Here is a 24081-nt window from a genome sequence, read left to right on the forward strand (position 1 = left end):
AGGGCCCTTCCTTTCATCTCATGAGCCCACCTTGGGCCGGCCTTTGACTTTCCCTGGTGGGCATAGAGGCTGGAGCCTGTCATCTCATGAGCCCACATTGGGCCTGCCTTTGACTTTCCCGGGTGGGCACAGAGGCAGGACCTTTCATCTCTTAAGCCCACCTTGGGCCGACCTTTGACTTTACCTGGTGGGCACAGAGGCAGGAGCCTTTCATCTCATGAGCCCACCTTGGGCCGGCCATTGACTTTCCCTGGTGGGCACAGAGGCAGGGGCCTTTCATCTCACGAGCCCACCTTGGGCCAGCCTTTGACTTTCCCTAGTGGGCACAGAGGCAGGAGCCTTTCTTCTCATGAGCCCACCTTGGGCCGGCCATTAACTTTCCCTGGTGGGCACAGAGGTAGGTGCCTTTCATCTCATGAACCTACCTTGGGCCTTGCCTTCGACCTTCCCTTTTGGGCACAGACGCAGGAGCCTTTCATCTCATGAGGCCACATTGGGCTGGCCTTTGACTTTCCCTGGTGGGCACAGAGGCAGGAACCTTTCATCTTTAGAGCCCACCTTGGGCTGGCCTTTGCCTTTCCCTGGTGGGCACAGAGGCAGAAGCCTCTAATCTCATGAACCCACCTTGAGCCGGCCTTTGACCTTCCCTTTTGGTCATAGAGGCAGGAGCCTTTCATCTCATAAGCCCACGTTGGGCCTGCCTTCGACCTTCCCTGATCGGCACAGAGGCAGAAGCCTTTCATCTTTAGAGCCAACCTTGGGCTGGCCTTTGCCTTTCCCTGGTGGGCACAGAGTCAGGCCCCTTTCATCCCATGAGCCCACCTTGGGCTGGCTTTTGACTTTCTCTGGTGGGCCCAAAGGCAGGTGCCTTTCATCTCATGAGCCCACCTTGGGCCTGCCTTCAGTACTGAAGATTGTTAACCCAAGGGCTCAGACCCCCCAGCAGCCTCCATGGAATGGGAGCATACATTCACCTAAGGAACACACACCTGAGATGTTTTTATAGATTGGGCATTTATATCGTGCTTCATGCCAGACTCCAACCTGTAAGCGCGAGACCGGGTATCAAACCCATGTTGTGTGGCAATATCAGGTTCAAAGACAAACCTGTTGCCCCTGAACTATCCTCCCGGATGGTCTTACGACAGTGATTATTTGTGTTAAATTCAAATAGACCTTTGATGAGAATGGCCTCATTTAATGTTCCTTTGTTTGAGAATTTGTTGGCCCTTTTTCACCGCCCCATCGGAATCTCTCCCCACCCCTTCCCTTGTACACGTATTTCAATTTTTTATACCGCATCCCGACTTACATATGAATAGTTTCGGGCAACCTTATATTCCTAAATGGTGGGGTCGAATGGTGGGATTTTCTAAATAAATTTGAATAGATGACTTTACACAACCACGGTTATATGCTTGGATATAGTTATTTACAGGTGCAACCTTAGAAGGCTAATTTACCGGACCACCTCCTCTATCCACTGGCAAAGTTTGCCTTTTACTAACCTCACACGTAGTTGCACAGACTTAGGACTGTTAGCACTTGGGCTCACTCGGTTATAGGGCTCCATACCTGTCTCTTCTTCCGATCCTACTCCCTTTTCTGCCTTCTGTCTTTCACTCTTATGGCACTCTCAATCAGCTTCCTTTCTGAAATTGTATATGCGACTCTCTTAACAAATTAATAAACCAGATGGCAAGGGCGGCCATGGACAGGAATAGTTCTTAGACAGGTATCTAGAATGAAGGTGGTGGGAGAGTATTGGAGAGGTTGTAGCAGGCCTGAGTAGCAATTGTGAGTGCCTTGTTTATAGGAGCAAAGCAATAGAAGTGTAGGCTCAGGAGCAGACTGGAATAGTAGTCAAGACGATGGAGAAGAAGGGGTGGCATCAAGGCTTAGGCCGAGTGATCGGTAAGGTGCACACCGATCTTTAGAAATTTGGAAACTTTCGTCCTTGATGCCGCCAGGGTGATGAATTGCTGGAGCCTGTTGTCAGAGAGGACATATAGTTTGCAAGTCTTGGTGTACGGTGTAAGGAGCAATCCGTGGGAAAGGAAATGGTGGATGGGGGAAAGGAAATAGTGGTTGGGAGAAAGGGTGGGCTTTCGAGGCAGGTTACTTCGATTTTGGAAGAGTTGAGCAGGAGGCATGGAAGAGCCACCCAGTATTGGATGGCAGAGACAGGCACATTAACAGGACTATGTTCAGCGGTGGAAGAGGGTAAGGAGAAGATTTGGGTGTCATCGGCAGATAGCGAATAGGCATTAAATGCAGCACAATCCTACCTCAAGGCACTTTGCAAGGAACAGTTACTATAGAGGAAGCATCTTGCTAACCAGAAACTGTAAGTTGGACCGTGGGGGACGTGGAGTCTGGTTGAGAACAAGTCACAGAAACCAGGATGTGATGTGGAGTGATATAGAGAGAAGTGTGACCATTTAATCAGAGTGGCATGTTGCATAGCATACTTGACTACATGACCCATTCCAATCTGTAGGTGCTTATTGTGAGAAACTAGAGGGTGTCTCACCCGTTAGTCCCCAGAAATCTCTCAGGTGCCAGGACACAGCCCTCGCCTTTGGATCCAGACATTGGGGGTGGACCAGTGCAGAAGGATCACCTGAGTGAGGGGTCTTCGGAGAGGGGGGGGTTAGGAAGCTGATGGTGAGATGCAGTATTCCCCCCCTTTTCTGTTCATCTAACCCGTCCTATTTTTAGGATTCTCTGAAGTCGCAACTCCCCCCCCTTTTACACAAACATTGGGCTGAGGAAGAGGGTGACTGAGAGTAACAAGACTAACAAGCAAGGTGGAACACAAGTACGAGCAGAACCTATGGGGCAGAGGCAAACCTATCGGAGCAGAGCGACGGACTCAGAGACGAAAGCAGCAGGTCGAAAAAAAAACCATGAGTTCCTTACTCGAGGTTGTTTCCTCCGACAGGCCACGAAAGACATGTGGAGAAATCCAGATCCCACATCAGAAGTCTGCAATGTGTTTCAAGGATGCCTGTGACCCTTCGGGAGAACAGCAGAGTTGGGGAGGCATAGCCAAGCCTGCGGTACTAACCTTGACTCGTGAATTGGAAATCGAAAAAACCAAGAAAGAAACGCACACAGGCAGTGAGTTGGCCAGCGACCTGAGAGACCGGTGTGTGTTAAACAGAGTTTGAAGTGGCAACATGATATCGCAAGTGAAGGCTGCACATGTGTGGATGAGATGCAAAGAAAGGCAGACCTGTGAATGAACTTTGAAGTAAGGACAGCTGCGGAATCAGTGATACTGAGTAATGGAGTGACCCAGCAAAAGGAAGTAGCCACTCGAACGTCTCAGTGAAAGGTGCATTGTTTGTAACGATAAAGTGAATGCATTACAAAAGCGAAGTAAGCAAAATTAACTCCTAGAGAAACTATTAATCGAAGTACTCCTGTGGAGGTCTGTAAAGAAAGCCACACACATTTAAAAGTCTTCGACATCCGAAAGCGGTCTGAGCCCTGCTGACGGAGACTCGAACTATAATAAGCTTGGGGAAGGGAACCCCCTTGCAAGTTTTGTTGAACTGTTTTTTGAAGAGGTCTGTGCACGACAGAGGAGGACTGACATTAACCTTTTTGCTGAAACATTATTTGGAGGTCTGAAGAGAGAGACTTAAACGTGGAAGGCCAGGCAGGCCTCAATCCACGTTTTGGTACAGTTTATTGTGTTGAGACCCGAGCTAGAGTGTGTCATTCTGCCTACAGGGACCACCTTACTCTGTGTGGTCTAACATGGGGAGGAGAGCTGGTTCAGCTATTTATTCTTTTGGACACTGATTTTTCCTTTACATACATTTCTCCTTTATACACTTTATGTACAAGAGATAGGGCAGGCATTAGGTTTTGCTAGTATAGGCCATTTTGATTTGACGGACTCCATTAGGCCTCTTTTGTTTATCGTTTGATGGTCGAGGATACTCCCATCTTAGTCATAGGACAAAGTAGGAGTTTTCCAACCCAGGAAACTTCAATAAAGGTTTTACAAATTGTACCTATTGTGTCAGTGTCATACTTCTGGTACCACGCCTCTGCCACATAATCCAGTCCTATTTTTGTTTCTTTGCATTCTGGGACGTGTAGTTCCACTTTTTCTCATTATTAAACTCTGACTTCAAGTCCGAGAATTCAAAGAAAAACCTGGACTGGATAAGCACCTAAAGATTGCAACGGGTCATGTTGGCAACTATGGCATAGACTTCGACATGTTTACATTGGTTTGCCAATATTTGCAATTTGAGACACAGGGTGCGGGGTGTGGGCGGGTTAAAAGTTATTCATGAAGAAACTGAGATTAGATCCCAAATCTCTGTGTTCCAAATACAGACATGCAGCAACAAGACAGCATCAGCACCCATTTATTTTATTATTACTGACAAACCAAAAATGTAAAGAATTCAGGTGTGAAGTTATGTTATGGTTTCTTCTATGGCATGCTATCACCCGGAGGTATCGTGGCGCTTGGAAAGAACGAAGAAAGCAAGCAGGGAAGAGAAGTGAGTACCCAAAAACAAATCAGGGAGATCCTGGTTTCTCAACTCCACAACTCCACAGATGCAGGTTTGTTGAAACAATATTATAAGCACACGCTAAAGATGCATTTCACACAGGACCTGGCTCTTGCATCACCCAATTCAGCTGAGGTGCAGTGCAGGATGTCTGGAGACGCTGCCACTAAGTGCCTGCAGTGGCAGCCGCATCCACAATAGCAAGACCCCTGGGTGCATCGCCAGTCAATACAGGAGGAGCCGCTATTACCCACAATGCACCATGTTCTTCAAAAACATACTCAGAAGACACTCCTCTGCTCCCATGATCTGTGTGTTGTAAAAGCAACCCTTGTAATTTACTGATGTAGCGTTTCTGACACAGCGCTGTGCATAGAACATTTTACATACAATTATTATCACGCAACTGAAGTTGGCCCTCATTTATTAACCTCAGAAGGATGACACCCTGAGTTGGCTTTGCCAGCATATGAACCTGCAAACGGCAGATCACGCACAGACCTCAGCAGCGAGCAACTCATTTTGACCAGCACTAGCTGCCTTACATCACACGATACAGATGAGTGTTTTTTTTTTCTTACTGATGTTCAGGTCAGTACCTTATTCGCACCCGGGAAAGACAGATTATCCAATCAAAAGCTGTCTTTTCCGGGTGCGTTTCTGTAATCACCACCCACGGCATAAAATAGAAAATGGACTAGATCCCCTCTCACATAGCGGCGGAATTTTTAAAACTTTTTTCTTTTCTTTTCCTCAGGAGATAGGCTCGTACAGAGCTCATCGGCAAAAAAAAAAAAAAAACATTTAGACCCCGTTAAATCCTGGGGTGCAAATGTATTTCACCCCCACGGCAGGGGTGCAGACATGACTGGTAATGGTCCACAATCCTAGCCGAGGTCCTCGCTTCACTCAGGCCTACCATAGTTCGGGCTGGCAGGCCATTACCGGCCATGTCTGCCCCCCCTCCGAGGGGGTAACATCCATATTCTCTTTCAGAATGGACTGAGGAACTTTAACAGGCTTTTATCAATGGACAGTGGCAGTGCCGCCTGGTCCACACTATTGTACCAATGGGAGCAGCCTGGGTCTGGAGTGAATGGCTCTAATGGGGCACAGTTCTGCCTATGTGAGATAAATGTTTCAAGTAAAGAAGTCACTGCCTTCTAGAACCTCTGCTGGTTCCCGAAGCCCCCATGTCATTGTCACTAACAGTAGTATTTAACTAGCTATAATCTTATGTTATGTTGTGTCATGTTATGTTATATTATGTTATATGATGGATTACCAAGAGGGTTCCAAGCACACATTGCCTGCATTTGGGCGCAGATGGAAAAAAGAGCAACATAATTGTAGGGTGTGCTGCCTCTCCTCTGGTCCCCTGCCCCTTAGCACCGTCCTATTGGAGTAGCAGACGAAGAGCTCAATTGGGAACACATGCATGAATCCATGCAACATTCCGATACCGCGTCGAGTGTATGAAAGACGACATGCACTCAGGCAGCCATTCAGAATATACCCTCACATAGAGGTAGAAGAAGGATGCTACCAGGAAGCATGTCCAATATCAAGAAGACAGAATGGAGCTATGGGTAATGTGGACGAACTCTAAGTAAAGTCTGATGAAGACAGAATGATGTCATAAAGAAGATGTACGAACCTATGCCGAAACGATATGAAAATACTTGGAACTGACAATGTAACTAAAACACTAAGAGAAGCATCTACCTAAAGACGAAGTAATTGTAAATATAAGAAGATTAAGTCATGGGCTGACCAATAACTGTAAATACGCTGTAATGCAAGGTAGAAAGGTACATCAAAGGTTCCTAAAATGAGGTATATACACAATGTTTAGGACAGCCATTGGAAGAAAATGGACGACAGCCTGTGTTAAGAATCAACCCTACTACCTCAAAAGACGAGCCTAGGAATGCAAATTGAAGAACTGGTGAAGAAGCTGTTTTCATGTGTAGAATAAGAGAGTACCTTGGCCTGGGATCAAGGAGGCTATTTCGAGAGATGACTGCGAGGAACAAAGGGTGCCGATTGAACAGACCATGTGCATAAGACATATTTCTGCTAAGATTAGGAGAGACAAGAACATCTGCAAGTGCCAACTGCTGAACAACCACAAAGGCAAAAGACTATGTGAAGTGGAGTGAGCAAGTTTGTAAAGGCCAGAAAGGATAATGGCACCCTGTTTAATACAAATAGTCATAAATGAGAGGCTGAAATGGACATCATCGTGGTCTCCTAACACGTGACTCAAAAGTCAAAAACAACTATTCATTAAAAGCCCAAATGGAGATAGTGGTCATAATCCCCTGAATATTCCAGGACAGTGAGCAGACTACAAGGTCAACTAACAAACAAACTAAGGATCAGGTTGATGACATAAGATGGACTAATTAGGAAAACAAGGAATGAATTCACGCATCTCGAGCATCTAGGTTTCATTTTCACTCATGTGCTGCTAAACAAGACGAAAGTCCAAGGTTGGATGGGGATGCTAACCAATCATAAAGCCTGCCACAAACTTGTACATACAAAGTTGCATTTACCAACCTGCTGCCATATTCTCTGCTATAATCAATATATGGCGTATGTAGAGGTAGTTCAGGGCGTGTCCTACAGACAGGGGGCAGCCAATGAGATATTAACATTTATATGATTCTATAAGTAGTCATGTTCCCCTAATCCAATTCCCTCCCGTTAAAAGGTTTTGCAAATGCCACGTAGGATGACTTCATAAATGACGTATAAAAAAGCATATAAAATCTGTGCAAAGAAGATAAGGTGAGAATATGCAAGCATCTATTTTGATAGCTGTTACTTGTCCCTGAGATTAAAGAAGTATTTTGCCATCTTCCTTAGGTCTGTCCGGTTATTTGTTCTAATATATTTACTGATAATTCCATCTAGCGCATAGAGGACACTTCGAAGTGCCAGAGCACACTGATATAAAAAGTACATCAGAAAAACAATGATAGGAAAAGGTGTCCCAAATAGCACACAGGTTACATCTAATTCAGAGCTATCTCTCTTACTAATGTATCATTATAAGTGTGAAGTGCTACTACTTTCTCCCTAAGAACATCATACCGGTTAATGATGATTAATTCAATGGGCAAAACCTTTGTAGAGGCCAATAAAGTGTTCTACTTAAAAAAAAACATACATGTTAATTGATGTTATTATTTAATATTTTATCAACATCAGAAAATTAATTTCAATGATACATTTTCTCGAAAATATTTGTACACCCAAGAATTCCCTACATAAATATCTTACAACCTTGTTTTAATTAACTCTCCAAAGGGAACAACTTCTTTCCTTGGCTCACCATAATTATTGGCTTAGCAATAAACAACAAAGTACTATTAATTAATTAATTCCATTTTAAACATATTGGTAATGCAATTTATAAGATGCCTATGTATTGGCTTAGCGACAAACAGCAAGGTACTATCAACTCTTTTCATTCATGTATTTGTAGATAAAACATTTGTCCAAGTTAAAGAATTTGTATATAACAGGCATGGATGTGAAAAATATTTTTGAAGACATTTTTCATTGAAATACATTTTTTGATTTTGATAAATTAGTAAAAGTTAGGATGAATGGACATTTATGGAAAGTTGGGTTTTCAGCTTTTTGCTGATGGTGATCAAAGAATTCAGAGAGTGAACCTGTAACGGGAGGATGATTCAAAGGCGAGGGCCCAAAACCGAAAAGCACCTATCTCTCTGGTTACGCGACGTGAAGGAGGAATGTGCAGAACACACTGTAAGATATGCTTTAATGTTTTTGCATAGATACTTGGATGCCAATCCATGGACGCATTTAAAAACCAGGCTCAACATTTTGAAGATATAATTAGGGAAATAAGCAGCCAATGCTAAGAGCGTCTAGCAGAAGAAACCGGAAAGGTCTTGGGAACTTTACAGATAAGACTAACAAATGCATTTTGGGGGTTTTGTAAGCGGCTATTCAAATAGCTGAGCAGTCCGTCATACAGGGCATTGGTGTAATAAAGCAGGACATTTGCTGAAGAGCCCACCTCCATAGTATGGGCAGCATGCGCAACAAAAGGAAAACTCTGCCTCACATAAGAAGGAGGATCTGACAAAGTCATTTACTTGATTGGTTAATTTCATTTCAGGATCCCAGATGACTCCTAGATTCTTGGCCGTCGAAGCAAACCTGGTAGGAAGATCAAACATAATAGGGTATGGCATAGGGTCTTTTAGGGGGTATAAAGGACCTAGTAGCATGGCCTTGGATCGGTTGAGTGGAAGTTTGTTATTACTCAACCAATGTTCAACTTCAGAGAGGCCACAGTGGGGATGGGAGAAATTCTGCAGGGGGACGGAGACCTTGAGGAAGAGTTGTAGATCATCTGCATAAGAATTAAATGTATATCAAATCTATGATTTATGGTCATAAGGAGGGGAGAGAGAGGGGAGGCCTTCTAAATCCTATGCCATTGCACTGAGCAAACCATCACCCCACAAATCAATGAAAGTCAAAAAAACTGGTTGTGTATGGCAGTATCTTAAAGATGCTTACCTATAGGTTTTGTGTGTGGATATATAGCACCCAGAAACCACGTTTTGAAGCACCTTGTGCAAGAATTGGTGCTTATTTCATTGAAATCAGAATGAAGAGTCAAAGCACCTATGTATGAATTTGTTTATTGAGGTTGAATGCTTGTGAAGGGAAGAGTGCCTCAAAGATGTGCTCTTGTGGCGCTACGATAAGATGGGTGAAAAATAGTATTAGCGTGGGTGATCCAAACCTTGATGCCCTGTTACAGGTCAGCCAAATTGCTAGCAAAATGTGGAAGAGAATTCCACAAATGGCGGCTCGAACAGAGAAGGCCCAGCCACCAGAGCTTTCCTTGCTGGCAGGTGTAATTCAGACGTGGGCCATCCATAATGGGCAACAGGCCTATTCTATGATGGAGAAGCCATGAAGAAAAGGCTAAGCTAGCACAGACTCAAAAACAATAAAGTGGAAGTTGCCCAGGGCAATGCAAGCAGTGACTTGAGTTCCCCTGCAGAGGGAGCAATGTTCTGAGGCAGCGACGTGACACAGGGCAGTACTGAGAGCAATGTCCTGAGGCAGTGACACAGGGAAGTTCTGGGAGCAACGTGAGGCAGTGACATGACACGGGGCAGTTCTGGGAGCAACGTGAGGCAGTGACATGACACAGCAGTTCTGGGAGCAATGTTCTGAGGCAGTGACATGACACAGGAGTAAACCGGGGTCAAGCCAGCGGAAAAGAAGAAAAGGGTTCACTCAACGGACATCATTCAACCTAGAGGAGAGGGAAAAGGCCCCCCTAGCTGCAGCCCAGATCACCATGCATACAACAAGAAATAGTTAAAAAATACCATATTTATTGATTTCATTTTAAATCTTTTTTAAAAGAGAGTATTAAATCATCTGAAATTCTTGAACAATGTACAACAAATATATATCATACAGCTATAAAAAAAAAGTGCTTACTGTGTCAAAGTGCTAGTATTAAATATTGGCTGCTACAGAAAATCGCAACAAGTTAAATCACATAAGTCCTAGAAATGAGTCTGGGCATGCCGTATAGGGTACCCTAAGTGAGTAAAGGGCATCACTCAGATAGGGGGAACCCCCAGACGTCCTGACCAGACCAACTGTCTAGCCAACAGATTATATATCAGTGACATAACCTGAACAAGAATTATAATACAAAAAGATGTTTCTTGCTATTAGTAGTAATAGTTTCGATAATCAATTTTTAGAGGCAGACAAATACCTAGAAAAGAAAATTATATTAATTCAAAGAAAGACAGTAAAGCACACACACTAAAATCTAACTAAGGGATGCTGGGCGTCGACTACTATGATGTCATGAAAAAAAAGAGGAAAACAAATAATAAAGCAAACATGGCACCATTACAGAATAGTAGTTTCAATGGAAAAAACACATCTAGCAAAAACAATGCAGGTGGTATCCATCTTCATCAGGACATAGCATTCCCGTGAACTTCATACGTTCTTGGTCATTCATCTGTGTTTTTCTGAATGTCCCCGAATATAGATTCAGTTTAAAAATGTTCACATATACATTTGAGTATGTTAGAAGAAAAGTTACACCAAAAGCAAGGTGTCTGGGAAAGAAAACAAAGGAAAAAAAGAGAAAAAAACACATGATGTGACATGACACAGGGCAGTTCTGGGAGCAATGTTCTAAGGCAGTGACATGACACTGGGCAGTTCTGGGAGCAACGTGAGGCTGTGACATGACACGGGGAAGTTCTGGGAGCAACGTGAGGCAGTGACATGACACGGGGCAGTTCTGGGAGAAACGTGAGGCAGTGACATGGCACGGCAGTTCTGGGAGCAACGTGAGGCAGTGACATGACACAGGGCAGTTCTGGGAGCAACGTGAGGCAGTGACATGACACGGGGCAGTTCTGAGAGCAATGTTCCAAGGCAGTGACATGACATGGGGTATTTCTGGGAGCAACGTGAGGCAGTGACATGACACGGGGCAGTTCTGGGAGCAACGTGAGGCAGTGACATGACACGGGGCAGTTCTGGAAGCAACGTGAGGCAGTGACATGGCACGGGGCAGTTCTGGGAGCAACGTGAGGCAGTGACATGACACGGGGCAGTTCTGGGTGCAACGTGAGGCAGTGACATGACACGGGGCAGTTCTGGGAGCAACGTGAGGCAGTGACATGACACGGGGCAGTTCTGGGAGCAACGTGAGGCAGTGACATGACACGGCAGTTCTGGGAGCAACGTGAGGCAGTGACATGACACAGGGCAGTTCTGGGAGCAACGTGAGGCAGTGACATGACACGGGGCAGTTCTGAGAGCAATGTTCCAAGGCAGTGATATGACATGGGGTATTTCTGGGAGCAACGTGAGGCAGTGACATGAGACGGGGCAGTTCTGGGAGCAACGTGAGGCAGTGACATGACACGGGGCAGTTCTGGGAGCAACGTGAGGCAGTGACATGACACAGGGCAGTTCTGGGAGCAACGTGAGGCAGTGACATGACACGGGGCAGTTCTGGGTGCAACGTGAGCCAGTGAGATGACACGGGGCAGTTCTGGGAGCAATGTGAGTGAAGGCTGACATTAACAGTGCGTTTTACGTAGCAACAATCGCATTTCTTTGTGAATACCGGCAAATAATGTTATGGGAGAATGTGTTTAACAGCGACAACACTTCTATAGCACCAGTTTGGAAAAAATCCGTATACCTCACAATTAAAAAAATTCACTAGCCCCGCTCGTGGGATTAGATTAAACATGAGGCAGAAGAAATTCAAACGCATTTCTTGCTCTTCCATTTCAGAAAAGGCAGCCACGCTGTGGAAGGATCGGCGAATGATGCAGAGAGACTGGGAAGCAGTTCCTTTCATAGCGGGGAAGCAATGGAAAACGGGAAATTAATTTGCAGAGTCTCAGGAAGGGGCGGGTGGCTCCATTTTGCACCGCATCGCACTTTTGCGACGGTGGCTAGAGGAAGGCACAGATGAAGTCTCTTGCAATAGTCCTGCCTAGAAGATAAGACAGCACTGATGACTGTGACCCTGTCAGCGAAGGAGAGAAAGCCAAGCTTCTTCGCTCCTGATAAATTGCATATGGAAGAAGCAGTTGCTACCTGTATGGCTGATATGAGGAGACACAGAACCTCGACTCTGCGGTCTACTGACACCCTTGCAACATCTGCATCACCATGCACTCTAACTGACTGGCACGGAATATCCTATAGCAGACAAGACCTCTTTTATATGTTATATTATGTTATATGTCATTTTAGAGCGCCTAGTGCGATTGGTATGACCGCAAAGCACTGTTGCTCCATGCCCTTGGAGGACAGAAGTCTGAGGTATGAGAATTGATAAGAGGATTGTAGAATGCATGTGTGCATTTTAGCCAGAGAAAAGGTATGTAGGTGCAGCTAAATCCCGCTAGCGACCCCTGGAGATCTGGCTAGTGGATGGGTGCTCTGATGGGCTGTCAGGAGAGTATCCAGCACGATGGCAGGTAGGGGCGGCTAAGTCCCTGTTAGCGACCCGTGGAGACCTGGCTAGTGGATGGGTGCTCTGATGGGCTGTCAGGAGAGTATCCAGCACGATGGCAAGTAGGGGCGGCTAAGTCCCTGCTAGCGACCCGTGGAGATCTGGCTAGTGGATGGGTGCTGTGATAGACTTTTAGGAGAGTATCCCGCATGAAGGCAGGTAGGGCTGGCTAAGTCCCTACTAGCGACCCATGGAGATCTGGCTAGTGGATGGGTGCTGTGATGGGCTGCCAGGAGAGTATCCAGCATGATGGCAGGTAGCGGCGGCTAAGTCCCGCTAGCGACTCATGGAGGTCTGGCTAATGGATGGGTGCTCTGATGGGCTGTCAGGATAGTATCCAACATGAAGGCAGGTAGGGCTGGCTAACTCCCTGCTAGCGACCCATGGAGATCTGGCTAGTGGATGGGTGCTGTTATAGACTGTCAGGAGGGTATCCGGCAGGTAGGGCTGGCTAAGTCTCTGCTTGCGACCCATAGAGATCTGGCTAGTGGATGGGTGCTGTTATAGACTGTCAGGAGAGTATCCAGCACAATGGCAGGTAGGGGCGGCTAAGTCCCACTAGCGACCCGTGGAGATCTGGCTAGTGGATGGGTGCTCTGATGGGCTGTCAGGAGAGTATCCAGCACGATGGCAGGTAGGGGCGGCTAAGTCCCTGCTAGCCACCCATGGAGATCTGGCTAGTGAATGGGTGCTGTGATAGACTGTCAAGAGAGTATCCAGCATGAAGGCAGGGAGGGCTGGCTAAGTCCCTGCTGGCGACCCATGGAGATCTGGCCAGTGGATGGGTGCTGTGATGGGCTGCCAGGAGATTAACCAGCATGATGGCAGGTAGGGGCGGCTAAGTCCCTCTAGTGACCCATGGAGGTCTGGCTAATGGATGGGTGCTCTGATGGGCTGTCAGGAGAGTATCCAGCATGAAGGCAGGTAGGGCTGACTAAGTCTCTGCTTGCAACCCATGGAGATCTGGCTAGTGGATGGGTGCAGTGATAGACTGTCAGGAGAGTATCCAGCATGATGGCAGGTAGGGGCGGCTAAGTACCTGCTAGTGACCCATGGAGATCTGGCTAGTGGATGGGTGCTGTGATAGACTGTCAGGAGAGTATCCAGCACAATGGCAGTTAGGGGCAGCTAAGTCCCTGCTTGCGACTCATGGAGATCTGGCTAGTGGATGGGAGCTCTGATGGGCTGTCTGGAGAGTATGCGAGTCAAGGAGGCTATGTGCACCAGCTATACCAAATTGGTTTCGTGCGACCTAGTTGCGTTCTAGTGGCAGAGGTGATGTGCGATGTCAGTTCGAGTAGTGGATACTGGACTATTTCTGTGCATGCTCAGTACTGTTTAATTATCTCCTCACGTGAATGATCGAAGCTCACATCTGCCTGTCTGGGTGTGGGGGTAGTAGTTTACCCATGAGGAGGACTAGGTCAGTCAAGAAGCAGAATGGAAGAGCCAGGTTCTGAGTCCCTTCCGGAAGCCGAGGTGATCCTCAATGCGGCAAATGCTAAAAGGGAGATGTGGGATGTTTTAACCCACTAGGCTCTGCCCTGCGACATCCCTGTGTGCTGGTGGCACCAGAATCAACAAAATGGCCGCAAAATCTCTGGGCGCGACAAAACCTATGAAAATTGTGCATTGAAACCGGAAAAGATGGCTTCCAAATCTACTTTACCTGCTGTCAGTGGTGGAACAGGAGACCACACTGCTGGAACCTGTCGTTGGGCTGTCCAACATGTAAAAATGGAGCACAGATGAAAAGCAGTGCTTGCTGAAAGAAATCCGAAATCTATTTTTAGATCTTTTCTTGGTTGCTAAAAAATACAGAATGCTGGTCCGAAACACCCGCAAACATCCAATCTTCTTGCAGGGTGTCCCATGCTATGGAATACAAAGAATTATTGTGCATTTGCAATATCCAGGAAAGTTGAATTGGTCACAAAAACATCCACAGCCAGTTTGCTTGCCTGGGAAAGCTGTTAAAATCTGGGCGCAGTACCAGCGGATGACTGTGACTGTTTCAAAAGCCTGTTTTAAACTATAAAAGTTGTACCATTAAGATCTAATGTCTCAAATCTAAGTGACTTGTTATCAAGAGCAAACTACGTTGTCACCATTTAAACTTCATGGTTTAGAGCCTAGAATCAGTGTTCTAGATGTGTGTTTTAAAATTGCAAGTTTATTTCAACAAAGAAAAATGTAACAAATGTACTTTTAAAGTAAGCCTGATTCAGCCAAAACTACAAAGAAGCTTCCCCCCACTGGGAAAGACACTTCCCTTCTGCTTCTTACAAAAGGCCAGGAAATCACATTCATGTGTTGATGAAGAGGTGAGGAGACTCGGGCTGCTGCTCCTGGGAGAGACAAAGGACCTTCCTGGGTTGAAAGGATATGCAGATTAAAGTGTCAACATTGCTCTCTGCCAGAGGAAGAAGGCGGGGATTGCACTTGAGCAACAAGAAACCTTTGGAGGCGGGGATAGATAATTTTGTGGATTCACAAAGGACCAAAAAACAGATTTCTCATAAGACTGATAATTTACTGTGGACAATTGTTAAAAATATATAAAACCCGGACTTCTGAATCTAAATTTTGGGTGCACATTTTAAGAGGTGCCAGACCTCTGTGCTATGTTCTGGGACATAACTGTAGAAATTGTGTTTTTATAGCAAATGCACTGATGTCAGAAATATGAAACTTCACACACTTATGCCCATATGCAATGTGCACATGTGTACCAAGTTTGGACAAAATAGATATTGTATCCTGGACAAAAAGTGAGAAAATCTGTCAAATCCAGACCCAAGATCCTACAGAGACGGGGCTTGGATGAAAACTTGCTCCACAAAATATGTGATCTAGATATGCTGTTGCTATCAAGTTTGTAAAATTGTAAATATGTATTATATGAAAAGTATATTTCATGTGCAAAAACAAAGGGGAAGTTTTTCCCTGCCTCATAAACCACCTCATCATGATGACACTCTGTTTTCTTCTCCAATCAAGGGAGAGGAAAGACCCTATCCAATAGAATACCTAGGTGGTGCGCCAGGATAATTCAGCATACCCACCCCTTTAGGAAACACATAAATAGAGACAGCTTAGGACCTAGAAGACAGACCGATCAACCCACCATCTCAAATTTGGCGATCCATCCATACTCCTTGTTCCAGACTCCAAAAACTTTGCAAGCAGAAAGGCTCATTTCCAGAGCATAGCTGAACCACTTTCAGCTGGGCCTAACTTCCAGAACCCATCCCTCAACTTGAAGGGGAAACCAAAAAGAAGCAGCCAGGCTGTGTTGTAACTGCCTGCCTGCCAAAGAATCATCTTCATAACCAGAAAGGCAGATTAAATCCCACTTGTGTGCCGGGCCATGCTGTGCAGACCAGAGAGCCATTGCAGATCCAGTCCAGTCCTGCTGAGCAGTGTAGACCAGAGGGCCTTGCTGATCACTGACCCGTCCAGTCTGGTGTGCCCAGCAGTCTGTCCCAGAAATCTTTGACCAGAATCCCTGACGGGTCCATTCAAAACATTGGTAGTGAGTATCCATAGTATAGGGTTGTCATTAGCCTATGTACTGTCTATAGTCATCCCTATCTAAATCAAATCTATCTCATATCCAGAACTGTATTGCTAGAAATCCTTTTTGTCTTGCCTGAACTCTCTCTCTTATCCTATAGTCCTTCTGTAATAATATTGTTAAAATCATCTTTGCGCTGATATATTGCATCTGAAGAAAGGCAAACATCTGGGCGGGCAAAAACCTGATCGGTGACGTCCTAATCTGGTGGCTGTGCTGTCGTGTAGTTTGCATCTTCATAAGTCCATCCCTAGTGTAAAGAAACCTTGTTTGTACTTTTAAAAGTGTGTCCTTGTTTTACAATTTTGCCTCTTTCTGAAAAAAACGACCTCCATGAAAACATTCATAACTTCTTCATAGTTTATGCTAGAAACGAAATTTAAGTGTTGCGTGGAAAAGTTTGCCGCTAATTTTTCGTTCGGCTCAAATCTATAACGTGTGAAATAGCTTTTCATTGCACCTGACCTAAAAATTAAGTTTTCAACTTGCTTATTACTCTCAAATCATTGCTAGTGTTTGTCTGATACCATACCAAGTGGCTCCCATGAGAATTTGAACAATTTCAGGGAATTAAACCCATTTCAGTGTTTTCCCCATTTCATTCAAAGCCAACTGTAAAACCATTTTTGACAAGTTTGCCAATCAATTCTGTTTTTCTCTGGTGTTTGCTGGGGAAAGTTGGGATTGATATATTTGCTTGAGTTCTGCATTCCTGAACCCTGTTTTCTCTCCTTCTATTTCTTCATATTGCATTTTGGGGGGATAGAAGAGTGTGCAGGTGGAAGTAGTAGTCACATTGCCATTTGATTGAACACACAAAAGTATTATTTGTACGCTGCATTGTTTTTCCCACCATTGCTCCTTGTGATTAAAGAGATTGTTAGTGTGAAATCACCCCATTGGTGATCATTGTATACTCATTAAAATAGTGTGATATATATATATTGTGAAATCTATCAAATAAATATTTTTAACTTTGCAAACCAGCCTAACTCCTGGTTCAGTGTGACCGGGGGGGGGTAGGGGGGGTTAAAAGAGAGGGGCATGATATAAGTGGTACATCGTTCATAAATAAAAGAACTTATAGACACAAATAATTAATTAAGGGTTTCAGCTGTGCATCACACGCTAGGCATTGACTTAGGTGAAGTGCGGGGTTCAAATCACTTACAGAGGGATATAGTTCCATATGGGGTAGGTTGGACAGAGAAGGAGGCTCCTCCTATTCTGGTCGACTTGAGATGACAAGGAGGAGACCTGTGCCTGATTCTCAGGTTTCTGTTAGGCCTGTAGGGGGTGAGCTTGTGTTCTGGATATTCTGGGCCAGTGCTGTGCAGAGCGCGGTGGGTAAGGCACATAGCCTTGAAGGTGGACCGATGACCAATCGGTAGCCAGTATAGGACAGAGTTAAAAAAAAAAGCATTATTTCAGTATAAAGAGCTGAGGTTAGTTGCTGATCGATGACTGAGTGGGAGGGCTTGAGATGAAGCTCATACCCCTAAATCATCCCCCCTACAATGGCTCCACCATGCTGCTCCTGCATCAAGAAAGAGTACGATCCTAATAAAAGCAGTGATGGTGTGGGACCGCTGCCTTCCATGGGGCCCGAATTAATGGTGCCATTACCATCGGGATCAGGAGACGATAGGGGCTTGGATGGCTATGTTACTTCTAGCCAACGGATCTGCAACCTGCGTCTCTCCAAATGTTTTGAACTACGACTTCCATGATACCTCACCATTGACTGTCCTGACAAGGGCTGATGGGAAATGCAGTCCAATACATCTGGAGAGCAAAATGATCTAGACCCCTGTACTAGCCTTATTTGTGGCCTAAGAACAGAACTTTCTTCTCCCAATCGGAATGCAGGTCTCACCCCCTGGCCTGAGTCCATGCCCAGAAACCCTGCGCCACGGCCCTCCTTCTGTGCCTGGAGTAATAGTGCCATTGCTACGAGCCATGGGGAAGACAGAGGAATTTTGCTTACAGCTCATTAGAGAGCCATCGCCTTCACCTGCGGCGGTGGGAAGGACCAGGGATCTCTAAAAGCATCGGGAGAACTTTCCTCCTGGCCCACAGGCAAGGCGAATGGTGTGGGGACGGAAGAAGAGATTCCCCGCCAGGGTCGGTGCTGCAACAAGGCAATCCCAGTGGATTGTATGGGAAATGTTCGTAGCCGAAATGAACGGGCGGAAAAGCGCAAAGTGTAAATCTTTGCATTGCCGGGTCGTCTTTTTACTTTCGTTTTCCCCGCTTTCCTTGTTATGGAAGCAAGGGATACCCCTGCAACCGCCACTCCCCTTGTTCGACATTATGGGACTTCGTTATTTTTTCCGATGCTGAATGCATGGAAAACGCGCATTCGCCATTTCTTTTTTGACTTGTTCGGCCAAAACGATCCCAGGGCACTGCCTACAGTGCCACCAGCAGAGGGTGCATGGGGACTCAGTTATTCACAACAAAAAGCATAAAATCTGGCACCTGGGTAGGGAGCAAATATTCAAAAATGGCACTTTGTCAGGGGTGGCACACATCTGTGCCCCTGTGCAGCGACTTGCATCCTGTGCTCTGCTACATCTGTCAGGGATTTGCACAGTAAGACCGCACCTTCCTTATGACGGCCATTAGAGAATTAGAATTCAGGAGTCTCGTAGTGACTAATGAGTGTGTGACAATATTCTGTGGAACCGCAATCAATGTGAATTTGTGATGTCTGTTGTCTCGCTTTGCAAACATACATTAGCATATAACAGTGTGAAGAAGTGTAATTGCATGTTTTGTGTTTTGTTATGCTATGCTATGTTGATTTATACCATGCACCTGACAGGGACGTCATTTGGGGGTCGCCAGGGGTCGCAGTTGCAACTCCTGAGCCCTCCCTTGCTACCCATAAAAAGAAAACTTTAAAAAAGCTTGATAAATCCCCCCCAATAAATGGCATGCAAAGGATTGGGGCACAGCTGAACTCATACTTTTAAATTCATGTTTTAAAGCTTTCACTTTTAGGTTCTCATTGATAGTCATCGCTGTAAGCGGGAGAACGCTGCTATGGAAGCAGGGGTGTCTGGGATATGCGAAACCAGGCGAGGTGATGAGACCCCTGGCCGCTCCCTTTTCTCACCAACCCCTGATCTTGTGCGATTAAAAGGACATGATGAACAGTCAAATCGGACATTTAGCCTCATTACAAGCTTGTTGGTAAACCTGCGGTAAATCAACCAAATTACTGCCAAAATCATTTACCGTTACTACCACTTTGTCCCGTGGGCTTCCCAGAGGATTACAAGTGGAGACAAACTGGTATAAATCCCATTTTTTGGAGTCTACAGGACTCCATGGAGAATTGTGGCAAAATTACAGCCAGTGGTAATTCTGTTGTGGTAATTCTGCAGATTGTTGGAGGTAAAGTGGAGGACTCACCTCAAGCTTTTTTTTGGGGAGGTGAATCCTCCACTTTATCTTCAAACTCGAAATTCAATGGTGCAGTAAAGATTGTGGTGATTCCGTTACAGCCCTCAAAGAATGATGGTAATGGAATTGATGCCACTTTTTTACAGTACCACCAAACTCATAATTAGGCATATCTTCAAAAGTACCTCTCAGATCCCCCCAAACCTCTTATTTGTAGCAGATTTTCTTATGCTGTACATATGGTAGTGGTGATCAGGGACGTCATTTCACCAAAATGCCAGGGGTAGCGGAAGTGATATCACAAGAACATTGACCTCTGGTGACATCACAGGAAGTGATGTCATTTGACCCCCTCTGCAGTGACATCACAGGAAGTGATGGAAGAAGACCTTTCATCCTTTGACAATACAGGACGTAGCATCACATAACAAGTACAATACGAAAAATATGGTGACAATATCACTATAATGTGATATACATTTCATACAAGAATGGATCACCATATGTATCGTTTATATCGGTATGTATGGGTCCTTATTACCAAATTACTGTGAATGCAAGCAAACATCCAAGGCCAAATGATAATGATGTGTTTTTATATGGCACTTGCACTTAAGCGCTTTATATAAAGCAAATATACATACAATATCACCGCAACCTGTGTTGGTACTCATTTATCAACCTCATAAAGATGAAAAGCTGAGTTGGCATTGCCGTAATTCGAACCTGCAACCTGCAGATCACGCACACATTGCAACAGCAAGCGCTTAACCCACTGAGCTATCTTACCGGCTATAGCTATCTTACCAGCTATAGTAAAATGAACAATTACATGTCTGAATGTTCTAAAAGTCAGAAAGCAAATTACACTCTGTAGTGGATACCATTAAACTGGTAACTTGTGGTCTCGGCGCAGCTTCCCCAGTCGGCTGGCCTGAGCACAGGTAAGGGGCTTGTCTGTCGAGCTTCTGCTCGTGTTGCAGCCTAGCGCTATTTCCATCTTGCCTTTTAAGTGTAAAGGTTTCCATTGTGCCTTAAAAACTCATTGCATTGCATCTTGCCGTGTTTCTGCTCTGGTGTTGTTCCATCTTGCCTTAAAAGTGTAAAGGTGTGTTTTCCATCTTGCCTTTGAAAAAAAAAGGGTTAACTTTATTTTTTCTCTCCATTTTGCCACCTCGCAGCTCCATTAGACAGGCATCTACCCATCCCTCCCCCCACACCCCAAAACCTGGGCACTCATCATACCACCACCCTCTATCCTCCCCGTCCCCTGATTGGGCACTAGGCCCGACTTCACTATTGTTCTTAGGGCATCCCCTCTGTCCCCAGCAGCCCCCTTTCCGACGAAGGACCTCCTAGGAGGTAAAGGACGGCTCCCACAGACGCCGCTCCAGTTGGTGTCTGCCAGTGTCTGCTGGGGAAGTAAGAAGCCTGCAGCCGTCAACCTGCTGCGACAAATCAGGGACGTCAAAGCTGGGTGTTTTACATTATGGTAGCTGTGTTATTGTTAACTATGTCCCATTAGGTTCTCTCCCACTCTCTAGGTACCACACCCGCAAGGGGTGCCTTTGTACTGTTGTGAGTAACTTGTTTCTCCTGCTGTGTCTTCCACTTGGATGTGACCCCCGTGCACCCCCACTGTGCATCCTGAGTTGTGTGGCGCTGACCTCTGCATCCCTCTCTCTTTTCTCGCGCCCTTCTCCTCCCACCTTCCTCCTTTGCACCCTCTATACTGCTCTTGGTCTCTTCCATTTTCTCTAACTGCCACTCTGTCTCCTACCCTATACCTCTGTCTACGTCTGGAAGGAAGAAGTTCAAAAGGGACATCATTGTCTGCAACCCAGCTGCCCTATCGCTGATACCGGCATCAGTGCCTCCGCCAGACATAATCTCACCGACATCCTCTTTGTCGTTCCTTCACCAGACCTATGAACTTGTCATATGGTCTTGGGTCTCTCTCCTAAAGGTGACACTCGGTGGGAGTCCCTCTTGGCCTCCTTTCACTCATCCAAGATCATCATTAATGTCTATTTGAATGGCACTGTCTTAGTCCAGAGCCCTCAGCCAAATCTCCTGTTTGATAGGTTTCTCCTGCGTCTTCTCAACTTCCTTTCTTCTCCCGCTACTCCTACCTGCAACCTACTGGCTCCTCTACCACCTCTCCTGTCTGCCTCTGCCAACTCTTGGGCCCCTCTTCCACTTCTGCTGGGTGCACCTCAAGCCAGTACCCCTCCCTAGAAGTCTTTCAAATGGTGCAACCGGCTCCATGTCGCTACTGTCAACTGTCAATTCTCGCTCTGCTGTCGTACACTCCTCTGACATCTGACTCCTCCTCGAAGAACCTGACTGTTACCGCTGTCACTGAGACATGGTTCACGGGCAGCTCTGTCATGAGTTTTGACACTCGCCTCCCTAACGGCTACAAGATCCTCTCCGAGTCCAGAACCAAACGAGCCAGAGTTGGAGTGGCTTTGATCTTTGCCGAGTGGCTCCCTGACTCTGTCATTCCTACACAGGCCTACTCCTCCTTTGAATGCCTGGTCTGCATGCTCTCTCATCTCTCACCTGAAACGCTTTATTCCCTCAGGCAAAGCCCACCACAGCACTGTCATCTACATTCGCGGTCACTCAGCCCATGAAGCGTGTGTCAGTGGATGCCTTCACCTCTGCTTTCTCTGCTCCTCCTACTCCTGCGGCTGACTCACACACTGCCACAGCCCTCTCTAACCTGCAACTTATTATCTCCAACATTCTGGATATCCTTGCCCCCGTCATGAGAATTTGGCTGAAGCCTACCTCCAAGTGCAACCCTTGGTATGACTCTGACCTCGCCGTCCTGAAATGCAAGTGCAGGGTGTCTGAGAGAAAGTGTAGGCCCTCAGGCGCATCCTCTGACAAACTGGCCTGCTGCATGCTTTAAAGGCAATACAGACATCTCAGTGGCCACTAATAACACAGCCAAACTCTTTAAAAACTGTAAGGAACTGGCCAATCCTGCTTCAGTCTCTACCTCTCCTGTTCCCTCTCGGGCCATCTGTACAGCTCTGGCCTCTCACTTCACCACTGAAACTCAGGACATCCTGTCCTCTATCTCCTCTTTCTCTTCATCACCCTCTTCCTCTCTCGGCCCCCCTTTGGCCAACTCTCCCTCTCCTCCTCCTTTCTGCTCTTTCTCTCTGAAAACACCTGACGAGGTTTCTAGACAAGTCTGATCTATGAAAGTGTCACCCTAACAGGAGCTCCCCTGCTCCTCCAGAACCATCAAGGACCATATTGACACCCACGCTCCACCTTTGGTCGATTTCTGTAATCAGTCACTCTTTCGCCACTGGAACTTTAGCCTCTCTCCTCAATCACGCCCTTGTGCACCCCCTCCTCAAGAAGCCATCTGCTGACCCTAACTGGAAAACTATTGCCGATCTCTATCACCCCTTTCCTGGGCAAACTCCTAGAAAGGCCGGCCATCTCCCAGCTCAGTCTCCACACTGGATCTGTTGGTTGTCTCCATGATCATCAGTCCGGAATCAGAGGCATGGAAACTGCTCTCATGAACACCCACAAAGATCTGCATTCTAACCTTGATTCCAGCATTTCTTCTGTCCTCATCCTCCTTGATCTGTCCTCTGCCTTTGACATGGTCAGCCATGTCAATTGACATCATATGAATATGGGCATCACGGATCAGGCCATGGAATGGTGGACCGCTTTCCTCTAGGACCCCTCCCAGGTCCAACTTGATTCCTTTCTCTCCGTCACATCTCTCTCCACCTGTGGCATTCCCCAAGGCTCTATCCTCTCACCCTGGGGTTTCAACCTCTACTTGGACCCTTTGGCCCACCTGAACTGTACCTTCTCCTATAATTTTCAATTTTTTGAGGATGACACTCAGCTCTTTCAAGATTCCCTAAGCCTCCTCTCCTCTCTCGCTCATTCCTGACTGTCTATCCGCGATTAAGGAGTGGTGCACCTACAACCATCTCTTTCTTAGTTCCAGGAAGACAGAGTTCCTTCTGATTGGAACTCCTGCTCCCGATTTCCCTCTCTCACTCAGGCAGCCCTCCTTGTGCCCTCTTCCTTAGCCTTCCTGTGAGGCAAATATCCTTGGTGCCATCTTCAACTCCACCCTCTCTTTCTCTCCTCACATCTCAGACATCACCAAGAAGTACCACTACCAACTGCACCTTGTCAAAGGTACTCTTCTCTTTCGCACCTTCCCCCAGAAGCTCACTGTCCCCAGAGCCCTGCTTCTCTCTAGGCTGGACTACTGCAACAGCCTCTTTCTCAGCAGGCAGCCTCTACCTGCCACTACCCTCCGCCCTCTGCAAATAATCCAGAATAGGACTGCAAGACTTATCCTTGGCCTCAGGGCCAGGGACCATATCTCTTCTGCCCTGAAATCTGTCCACTGGCTACCAGTGGCTGCAAGGATCAAGTTCAAGACCCTTTGCATTGTCCACAAGCCTTTCTGTGGC

The 24081-nt window shown here is 46.1% G+C and overlaps 1 protein-coding gene across 1 annotated transcript in view; it reads right to left on the bottom strand.

Annotated features, from left to right (window-relative positions):
- LOC138471448 (S-antigen protein-like) overlaps positions 1-19222 on the bottom strand; it is a 39458-nt gene extending 20236 nt beyond the window's left edge. Inside the window, exon 1 of the mRNA XM_069609079.1 lies at positions 19171-19222. Within this exon, the coding sequence (XP_069465180.1) occupies positions 19171-19222 (52 nt within the window). The remainder of the gene's footprint in view (positions 1-19170) is intronic.
- Positions 19223-24081: the final 4859 nt, after the last annotated feature.

This window comes from Ambystoma mexicanum, chromosome 8, assembly GCF_040938575.1.
Source record: "Ambystoma mexicanum isolate Mex_15411 chromosome 8, UKY_AmexF1_1, whole genome shotgun sequence".
NCBI classification, from domain to species: Eukaryota; Metazoa; Chordata; class Amphibia; order Caudata; family Ambystomatidae; genus Ambystoma; species Ambystoma mexicanum.